The following is a 10,849-nucleotide window of genomic DNA, read 5'->3' as shown; positions in this document are numbered from 1 at the left end:
AGCCATGTCATGATCTTCATTTGTAGTACTTCATAATAGGAGCAAGGGGATTTAACTACAAGCTTGATGTTAGATGACTAGTTTCCATTTAGCATACTATTGGATCATAGATTGAATACTATGCTAAATCATGCACATTTCCAATAACAGAACAACACGCCTGTGTAAATCCAAACAAGACTAAAGAACGATTAAGCATGAAAGGAATAGCAAACATACATACCAACCAACAATATTTTCACCGATAACCCTAAACACTAAATCATATGAAAATTTTCTCACCCGTATACATTTGTATACTACCAAATTTTTTGAAGAACATCCACCCAGCCGATCACTCTGTTGGGCACACCGAGCACCCAGGCTCGGCCTGTCGGGCCAACCGAGCCAGGCTCAGCCCATTCAATATCAAAATTCTTTCTACAAAAAAAAATCTACAGGCTATGCATACAATACCCCCCCCCCCCTTTTTTTAATAGCCATGCCCAGCCGATCACTCAGTTGGGCCTACCACCATAGGCACGACCTGACAGGCCAGCCAAACCAGGTTCGGCTGGTCTGTCAGTCGGCATCTCCATGCCATCCAATGTCATACGAATATATATATATATATATATATATATATATATATATATATATATATATATATATATATATTGAAAGAAAACAAGGGAAAACTCAGAAAACATCAATACACAATAGTAGGATCATAGATCCAGTATTTCCCCATAGATTTTCATCAAAAGCAAGCATGGAATCTACCTCCACCCGATTCCTCAAATGTTTCACATAAGAAAATACTTGTACCTTTGAAGAAAACACGAGGAGGATTGTGGAAAGGAGCTTTGGCTGAGCACAAGGCCTCCAAACCCTCTTCTTCTACCTCCTTCTTCCTTCTCTCTCGCTCTTTCTCCTATTTGAAATTTTGAAACACAACGATTTCACATCCCCTTTAGCAAAAATCGAAAAGAATCCTCCTATATCCCAAACTTTTTTTTTTTTTGGGGGGGGGGGGGGGTCCGAACTTGCAACGTCCTAACAAAAGGTGACGTGCACTAACAACTCCTATCAAACAAGTCGAGCCTCCATTGGTATTCCCCGAAAAAGGGAGATCAGGCAGGGGGGCTGCCTGTTGGCCGGAACAGAAGGGAAAAGGGCGGCAGGGGCCTCCCCCCCCCCCCCCCCATGACCCTCGACAGGTCCCCAAAGTAGAGGTGGCAAGGGTGGCAAAGGTGTTGTTGACCACCTGCCGACCCCCTAACGGCCACAAGAGGGGTGGCAAGGGTGGTAGGGTGTTGTTGGCCACCTGTCGACCCTCGGCAAGCCCTCAAAAAGGGGAAAGGAGAAAGAAAAAAAGGGGAGACACGGCAGGGGCTTCCGACCTACTGCCGTCCTCCCGACGAACACAGAGACAGAGAGGGGGGAGTCAAAGGACACGGCAGGGGGTCGTCGGTCTCCTGCCGGGTCTCTCGGTAACCCCAGAGAGGCTAAAAGGGAGAGAAGAGAGAGAAAATAGAGGCAGAGAAGAGCGCATACCTGGAGGACCGACGTCGGTGGCTGGCGTACCCCAGAAGCGAGATGAAGGAAGAGGAGAGGCGCAAGGTGATGGCCTCTCCCCCCCCCCCCCCCCTACACACACACACACCCTTTACGAGTTTTTAAGGAGGAACGAGGGGTCGACGGTTACGGGGGTTTCCTTTTCTTTTTAAAACCCTATCAGGTTACGGGTTCGGGTCGGATATGAGGGATTTAAAAGAATTTGTTTTTTTCTTAAAACACGAATTTTACATCCTATCCCTCTTAAAAGAATTTCATCCACGAAATTAGCACATACCAAATAAATGTGGGAAGTGATGACGCATATCTACCTCAGGTTCCCAAGTGCACTCCTCCAACCTGTGATGCTGTCAACACACTTTCACGAATGGGATCGTCCTACTACATAGCACCTTTTTCTGGCGTTCCACAATATCTATTGGCTTTTCGTCTGTAGTTATTCAGGTTGTACCTCGATCGCCTTATAGTGAATCACGTGTGAGGGGTCAGGTACGTACTTTCTCAACATCGAGACATGGAACACATCATGAATCTGCAAAAACTGAGAAGGAAGTGCTACCCGGTATGCAGTCTCTCTGACACGTCCAAGGACTTTGAAGGGTCCAACATACCTAGAACTCAACTTTTCCTTCTTTCCAAACCGGAAAATACTTTTTGTAGGCGAGATTCGAACAAATACGTAGTCGCCTACCTCAAAATTGAGCTCTCTACGTCGTTGATCGGCATAACTCTTCTGCCTACTTTGAGCTGCAATCAACCTTTGTTGGATTAAACGCACCTGATCTGGATGATTCTGGAGACTCCACTGCTCTCACTCCAACGTCATCATAACACACAAGAAATCTACATGGTCGACCATACAGTGCTTCATACAGGACCATACTAATACTAGCATGAAAGATGTTATAAGAAAACTTTGCAAGCTTCACATGCTTGTCCCAATCACCAGCCCAATCCAAAGCACACACTCTCAACATATCCTCGAGCGTTTGAATCGTTCGTTCAGACTACCGGTCTGTCTGTGGATGAAAAGCGAAAGCGAAAGGTGGTCAATGACCCGCGCGATGAAGAAAGAAGAAAGCACCGGAGAAATGGGGCCTGAAAAAATAAACTATGATAAACATAAATAGGTTAAAAACAGCCCCAGATAGATTTTAGAATCGGGCCCGTTTCTATTTACTTTCAATAGAAATTATAAATCTATAATGTCGAATAAACAGAATGAATACATCACATGAACGAAAAACTGCTACTTGTAAAAATACATCTAAAACCCGCCTCGAAGCTCTTTGAAAAAAACAAAAACAAAAAGGTGCTTATCAGAGTTCAATGTTCAATTCTTCAATCTCTTTCCGAATAGAGACTTGGAGCCAAGCAGTACATCCAAAACCTGCTCACCAGATAGACAAGATTCTGAGTCCCCCAACGATCCTTCATTCGTGTGTTTTACGCTTTTTTCAACTGAAACTGAATCAAGCATTTCCTCAGCATTCTCTGTGCTGGCTTTCTGTTTTTCAGTTTCTGCCCCATCCTCCATCTCTAATTTTGTCTTCCATGTGAACCCCAAAGTCTCCGCCTGGTCCGCAAATAGCAGCCTCGATGATGAAGCACCACAAATCTGTTTATAAACGTCATACCTTGCAGCTCGCGTCTTTCCCCCTTCAAACAACTTTGCTAGAGGATGCAGAACAGATAACAGATCGCTACTCTTTTCCAGAGTGTCTTTTAATACGAGGAAATCAGAAACAAGTTCTTCCTTGCTGAACTGAACAATTGCAGCGGAAACGTCCACTAAGAAGACAGAAGTGACCGCAGACGATCCGAAAACCTTTGATATGGAATCCTGCAGTTCCCTTGGTTTGATGCCTTTCTGGAATCCCCAGATGAGGATGATGTTTGAGAAGACAACCTTGGGATATCTCTGTTTGTGAATCAGTTGAGAGAACTTCATAACTCTCCCATCACTTAGACATACCATGGTTCTGCGGTCCAAGCCAAGGTACAGTAGATTAACATGCTTCTGAAGTTTTTGGTTCTCAACCAGATCTTTCACAGAATGAGCCTTGAATTCAACACTCAAATGCTTACAGGCCTGGGCAAAAATGCAGCCGGTCATGAATGCGTCATAACCAGCTTCATGCTTGGCTCCGGAATTCGAGCTGGATGATCTGCAGCATGAACTTTATATCAGAATCATAAACTATTTGAGCAACCATCACAACCAAATCTGAACAAGAATGGCTGGGTTAAGTACTCTTGGCAAAAAGTGCAAGAATGAAAATTAATCAATGTATCACCAACATGCTTCAAAACAAACCTTATTTCATCCGTTTCAACTTCAACTTTAATGCCGCGACTTGAAGACAAGCTTGGATCCGTTGAATTCAAAGCTATCTGTGGACAAAGGTATGCAAAAGCTGAAGATAATGACGTGCTGTTCTTCTTCAATAACCTTTGAAGTGTAAGTTCGGCCCTAAGAAGGTGCTTGGTGTCAATAATGTAGGGAAAACTCTTGTGGATATTCAAAGCAAATTCTTCTAGCGTCGGAGGAAGGGGGCCAATAAACTTGTTGTGTACATGTGCGAAGTCTATAAGCAATCAAAAGAAACAAAACTACACTTGAGGCTCTGAGCAGTGTTGATTAGCTGACACATAATAAATACATAAATAAACAAAGAATAGAGTATAGACCTAATAAGCAATTGTGGCCGACAATCAATTTTTTTTCTGCAGTAAGAAGGTCAATCACATGGCGAAAACCGATGGCAACCTCAACCTTGGACTCTCTTTCCTTTCTCAAATCCTTCCTGATTTCTTCCTGAATGAAAAATATCCACCATAAAGTAAACAAAGTCCTAAAATGGGGGGTAAAACTTGTACAGGTCTTTTTGTCATGTTTCTTTTAAAATTTCTTACCATAAGAAAGGCCTTGTCATCCTCAGAATTTGTGTACATGACCATGCTTTCCCCATCAGAGCTATTATCATATGAGCGGACGTATAAAAGGTCTTTGAAATTCTTTCCTATAACCTATATTCAGTCATCTGTCAGCAATAAATTCATGGTTGCAGATGGGAATAACACTGATCACAAGAAAAATTAAACAAAAAACATGAAAATTTTGAAGAAATATGAGCAAATAGTAGCTAACAGCTAAGATGATAGTACCATCTGACCAAAAGATGATCAACTTGAAAACCATAAACCATAAGATAGTTCAACAGGAAAACATGAAGATGCCTGTAGTGCTGTAAGTTTCAAAAGAGAGAGTGTTTCTATCTTTTCAGTAAAATTTATAATGAACAAATAAAAGTAGGACATCCAAACACAGTGAAATTTTTCTAAAATAAATATAAATGAAAATTACATATTTATACATACATCCAAATGCTACCTGAGTTGGCAAAGAAACAGAATACCTGTCGAATCAACTTTAGTTGATGAGACGTGAACCCATTCAATAAAAGAGATGGCCGCATCTTAAAGAAAATAGTTTTCAGTTGTGTTTTGTGGTCACCAGAACCTTCTCCAAGCTGATCTGACCAAACTTGGGAAGCTAGAAAACTGTCACGCCATTCACTAAATCTAAGCCTCATTCTCTCGGTGAAAAGAACATCGGCCGTTCTTATTAATGGTATATTTTTGACTTCTTTAGGACAATCACCAGATAGATAATCATCTGTGAGCTTGAAATGCTGTAGAGCTTCAACCTCTTGTGCTCTTGATAAATATGATATTCCTGTGGTCAACAAAGACAGCGGAAACATTTTAAGTGCTCGACCATAAAGTTTCAAGATCCTGTGAATGAACTTTAAAACATCAGATATCATTCACTGCTATTGGACAAGGCATGAAGAGAAAGAAGCATACCCCGATGAGTGTGCACAACATAAATTTTACGGGAAACCAACACTAGTAATGAAGACATATTTTTATGAACAGAAAGAAAATGCCCCTAACCAACTATTTATAAAGAAACAGCAAACACCTAGCACCTTCCCTTATCTCCTAACCATCCTAACCACATAAAAGGAACATGGTTGCAGGTATTTTTTGCTTAATACTGCTAGGCGTGTCTCTCATTGCTTATTTATTAAAAAACATAGTTCAGATCAAATCAATTTAACTAGAAAATTTGATTTTTCACCACTCTATCTAAAAACACATCTAAACAGGAAAGGGGCTCCTCATCCAATGGATGTTTTCTACTCAGCTACGTAAATATATCTGTAACTTAAGATTAAGCAGACACCTAACATATGTTTTTTAAGCTGTTATTGATTGTTAGGAGATAAGATAATTTAGGACACACACACATTCCTGAAACAGACATTCGCTGTGTATAACAAGAAAGAAATGATGAACAAATGCCATGAGTTTTTTTTTTGGAACATTTTTTGTTTTTTTTCAAAAGGCGAAATATAAAGCCAATAACAGCAATTAAATCAGACAGATTCACTTCGCAATGAGAAAAACTCAAATACTCTCACCTTCTCCAACCAGCAGTTTCACTATCTACAAGTATGAGAAAGTAACTTTGCCGTAATCCCACATCAATAGCAGGCTTGCCACTTCATTTACAACAAACAAGAAATGAACAGACCAATGACAAAATCAATACTCAGACTACAATTTTACCTTCGTGTATGCAAGCATTGAAATCAAACTGGTGTTTCGCCAAGAAGCCTATTGAACTTGTTTGGCAAAGGAATTCGTACGAAGGAAAATCGATAGAAAGCTCTTTCCGTGGAAATATATAAAAGTTGTGCCTGAAGAACACATGTTAGCGTTTCTCAAACATTTCCATATATAGATGAAACAGACAAGTCAAATTCCCAAAACAAAAGGAAAAGGAAAATAGAAAAACTCCCTCTCTTTGAGGAATATTAATGCTGTGGGTCGAAACAAGAGTTCAGTTCCATTGAAGAAGTTGAATATTCCATGAACCAAGGATTCCCTTAAAGGTGTTTTTGGATTGATGGAGTTGGGTGGAATAAGAATCGAATTACTTTCAAAACTCGTTTATCAAAAACAGAAGAACGGGGGATTTTGATGAAACTGAATTCCAATTCAACCTAATTCCGCAAACCCACACACACCCTAAAATTTATACACAGAATCAATCTCTAACAAGCGAAAAAAGCACATTTGAGGGAATGCTTGATCAACAACTGCTCTCTCTTTAATAACGGTGATTATGTCTACATGTTAGTCTCTCCCATTGCTGATTTCCGTGACTTCCATTGGTTTTCTCTCACTATGCGAAGGATATCAATCTAAAAGAGGTGGAGAACAACAATTGGGCATTAAAATGCACGGAATTTTGTATTGTTTCGCCGCATAATCGCCGAAAAAGGGAGGAAATCTTACGGGTAAGCGACGAGGGTTTCCTTCGAATCGTCCCATCTAAAGGGGCAGACCCCGAACTGAACGACGGCGAACCTCACCGCCGAGTCCTTGAGCTTGAGGTAGCGGACGTCCGGGCGGTCGAACTCGAACGATTCCCGCCACGGCGCGCTCGCGACGCCGGTCATCTCGAGGTCCAGAGCCACGAATTCGGCGTCCCTAACCGCCGCCCGGAGGCCGGCGAGGGCGGCGTCGAAGTTCTTCCTGGTGACGTTCTTCATGGCGAAGGCTGGAGGCGAGGGGCAAGACGACGACGGAGAGGAAGAGAACCAGGAGGAGGGAAAGGGGGTTAGGGTTTTGGAGAGGGAAACCCTAATGACCCTAATAGGCCATTTCCTCAGCATCGTTCTGTTTCAGACCGTCCCTCTGTCACCATTTTTCCTCTTGAAAAGCGGGGAAGGGAGCCGGAGTGAGGCTTCTATAGGTTATACTACACTCCTATATCACAAAAATACGGGTGTGACACGACACGTTACTTAAAAAAATTTGTGACAAACCCTTTTTTTTTACTTTGGGGGTTGATATTTGTGTGCTATTGAAGGTATGGAACTGTTGAGTATAATAAACTCTTTTTCATTATTTTAGTTTTTTTTTGTAAATGGGACTTTGTGAATGATCTACAGGATTTTTTAGCTGAAAATGAGTTTTAATTTATGTGGTTGTGACATGGTAAACGTGTTTTTTAAGGGCTTCAAAAGTCAATTGTCTAAAATTCATAAAATTTTACTGACTAAAAAATTCATACTATTAAATTGAAATCTCATGATCTGAGGTTTGATTCTTATCGCCAAAAAAAAAAAAAAACCCATGCTGAATGCATCTTCATGGCCAGATTGAGTCAATAAAACTTGAACTTACGGTTTTCAACTCAGTAGTTTCGTGCCTTCAACAATACCAAATATTAATTAAGGTACTGTAACACTGATTTATTTATTTTCTAATCAATAAAACATTTAATATATATTTTTTTATGAAAATATTACTAAAAGCATCAATTTAATACGCAGCATGTCATGATGTGTTAAACTCGTGTCATATATGACATGCATTGGACAAGTATCGTATCACTGTCACATAGGATGTCAACGGGTCCAAATCTGACTTGAGATGCTGGTATCGGGTCTGGATCAAGGTCCAGTCAAATCCACCGTAAGAGAAACCATACCCAGATCTTATAAGGATTACAGTAATCAGACCCAGACCATACCCAATAAAATAATAAATTTTTTTATCATTTTTATATTATAAAATTACAGATCTTAGTAGAAACTCGGGTCAAGCCCGAGTTTGGTATGAAATTTCACAAACCATACCTGACTCCATATATTAATTTGATCCTTTGAATCTCAGCAGATTCTGGTCGGATCTCCTTGTTTATGACTAAACCCTGACGTTATAAGGTTTGGTACAGGTCGGGTCTAGGTCAAATCCGACCCAATGACACCCTAAAGTGTGACATAGATATATAGTCCATGGTACATTGTCAAGCAGGTAAAGTTTATGTGGGATCAGGGTTTACCCGAACACACTCAGATAAGGGTTCATGTTCTAGACCTCGTTTATGCCAGTTCAAGAAAATGAATCCTAAGCCTGTCCCGTATATATATACACTAAAAAATACATATAAAATATTTAGGACCAGTGTTGGATATTCAGACAAAATTATATCGCAATTCACAAGAGTGACCCACTTGTTAAACGGGACATTGGATCTAATCTAATTTGGATCTAACCCAATTTGGATCATGATAACATTGCGTTATTTTCAATAACAGAGTTCGAATTAGTGTCGTAAGTGAAAGATACCAGATCCGATTAATTGGATGCTTATACAGACTCCGGTTCGGATTTGGACTCAGATGGTGAAAAGTTCACACAAAAACTGTTTTTTTACATATAATCGGATTGGAATATCCATCAGATATGGACATCCATGAAATCCAGTAGTAAAAAATCAAAACCATATCCACATCCGATTGTAATCGGATATGATTTTGTCTTACCAAATCTAGTTAACCAAAGTCGGATTTGAGGTCATCCCATCGGATTTACTTGCCAGATGAGTCACATCTACGGCTGAAATTCGTTCAAAACTATGAGGTTTTTGATGGGTTTGAAACGCCGTTCATTTTGATGGACGGCATCTAAGGTACCTTGAACCTGATCAGATCTTGCGGAAGGGTTTACACTGGTTGGAGATAAGCTATTAGATTAGGAGGGCTCTACTTTAGTTGTGAACCAAGGTGTCATTCTCTACGGGCCCCACTACTTGAACCAAGGTTTTCTCTTGTTAAATATCCAAAAAGGTAAAAAAAAAAACGGAGGGCTCTACTTTAGTTGTGAACTCTTTGGCAAATTGAACCAACATACATTACATTGCCATCTCTCTGCATGTCAATTTTTAATTTGCTTTCTACACTTTGTTGTTCCTGTAGTAAACCTCTCTCTGTTCGTATAGATGATACAGGAGTGGAGTAGAATAAGGATTCACTTGAATCTAATTTATATTTTATATTTTTTGTATTTAGATTATTTTAATATTTGGTTAATTTATAATAGATATTAGATTATTTATTAAATCTAATATCCAAAATTCATTAGATTAAGATAAGTTTTATCTTTCAGTTTGTTATCAGATTAGAAAGTTTATTTGGACTAGAATTAAAAAAAATTCATATATTTATAACTGTAATCCCTTCTTTTTCTCTTTTGTCTGCTGCCCCTTCTTTTTCTTGTTTCTCATTTCCACCCATTTTAACTGTAACCCCTATTCCAATGAGCCTGTATTATCCCAAACCCCAAACCTTAGACTCGATTCACTAAACTTTAATCCCAATCTAGCCACATTATACTTGTACCCAATCTAAAAACCTAAACCCAACCCATGATCCAAATTTGAACCTAATCCAAACTTCAAGTTGGACGGACCTGAGTTCGTGGGCAGATTCAATGCAGAGCTTCTTTTCAGTTGGATGTACTTGATGGAGTCATCTTTTGATCAACATCATGTGCTAGAGCATCAGAAGACACTAGTGGCGTCGACACGATTGCAAAGTTTGGCCTATATGTGGTGGGATCGGTTGTAGACAGATCATGAGAATCAGAGACTTGGACAGATCCAAGATTGATGCAAGATAAAACAATTGATACAAACCAGGTTCATTCCTACAACTTCTACCCAAACCCAAGTAAGTGAAACCAAATTAGTATGCAATTTAGATAATCGTTTCATAAAACCCATCCAAGACACTCTTAAAGACCTTAATCTAATTAAAGAAGATTTGGCCTCAAATTCATATCCTGAATTCAAATGTCTTATATTGGATCCTCTTAAACCTATTTTAGACCCACATTTCCCAACATCCTAAAACCTTAACTTGAGCCTAAACACAAGTCCATTTGATCCAATCCCAATTAGATCTATTAAAGACTTAGCCATATCCAAACCTATCTCAAATAAAAAACATCTTAACCAGACGTAAAACATATATTACCCCCAATCCTTGAACTTATTGGGAGCACATCAACTACAGTTTGTGAAACGTAGGATGATGAAGCAAGAGGTCCATATCCTCTATTCATGAACTCGTTCACATTGGATCAAGTCTATGTTAAATTCATTCGATTCATTTGATCCGTGTCAACAGAAGGATCAAAAGGACTATGAATGGTTTAAAAAGAATACTTCAGGTCTTGCTATACATTTTGAACAAAATCCAACAAGTTTCTTTTATTTGGAACAAATGAAATGTATGATTACATATTGTGGGTCAATAACCCACAAGGTGAAGTGAGATTGAAAAAGGCATAAGCAGGATCCAGACTTGAGGGCAAGTCTTTCTCCAACCCGGGAAGAATCATGTAAGAGTGAAGCAGCAGACTCGAG

General features: G+C 39.6%; 1 protein-coding gene across 1 annotated transcript; it reads right to left on the bottom strand.

The window, feature by feature from the left end:
- Nucleotides 1–2,709: 2,709 nt before the first annotated feature.
- On the bottom strand, nt 2,710–7,350 carry LOC149818417 (poly(A)-specific ribonuclease PARN-like). The gene is made up of 7 exons (XM_089984306.1): nt 6,928–7,350; nt 6,196–6,326; nt 4,977–5,296; nt 4,474–4,587; nt 4,249–4,375; nt 3,875–4,145; nt 2,710–3,725 (listed from the first exon to the last, which is right to left on the bottom strand). The coding sequence occupies exons 1-7, from the start codon at nt 7,305–7,307 to the stop codon at nt 2,891–2,893; spliced, it is 2,178 nt and encodes a 725-aa protein (XP_089840432.1). The 5' UTR covers nt 7,308–7,350; the 3' UTR covers nt 2,710–2,890.
- Between the last annotated feature and the right edge of the window lie 3,499 nt (nt 7,351–10,849).

This window comes from Nuphar pumila, chromosome 13, assembly GCF_984573655.1.
Source record: "Nuphar pumila chromosome 13, dmNupPumi1.hap1.1, whole genome shotgun sequence".
Taxonomy (NCBI): Eukaryota; Viridiplantae; Streptophyta; class Magnoliopsida; order Nymphaeales; family Nymphaeaceae; genus Nuphar; species Nuphar pumila.
This window is presented reverse-complemented; position numbering and strand designations above follow the sequence as displayed.

Excerpts from the sequence above, each read along its gene's own strand:
- LOC149818417 (XM_089984306.1), bottom strand. The coding sequence starts at position 7,307 with ATGCTGAGGAAATGGCCTATTAGGGTCATTAGGGTTTCCCTCTCCAAA. Across the intron at positions 5,297-6,195 it reads CAATGCTTGCATACACGAAG|GAATATCATATTTATCAAGA; the intron begins GTAAAATTGTAG and ends TGTTGACCACAG. Across the intron at positions 4,146-4,248 it reads CGGCCACAATTGCTTATTAG|ACTTCGCACATGTACACAAC; the intron begins GTCTATACTCTA and ends GATTGCTTATAG.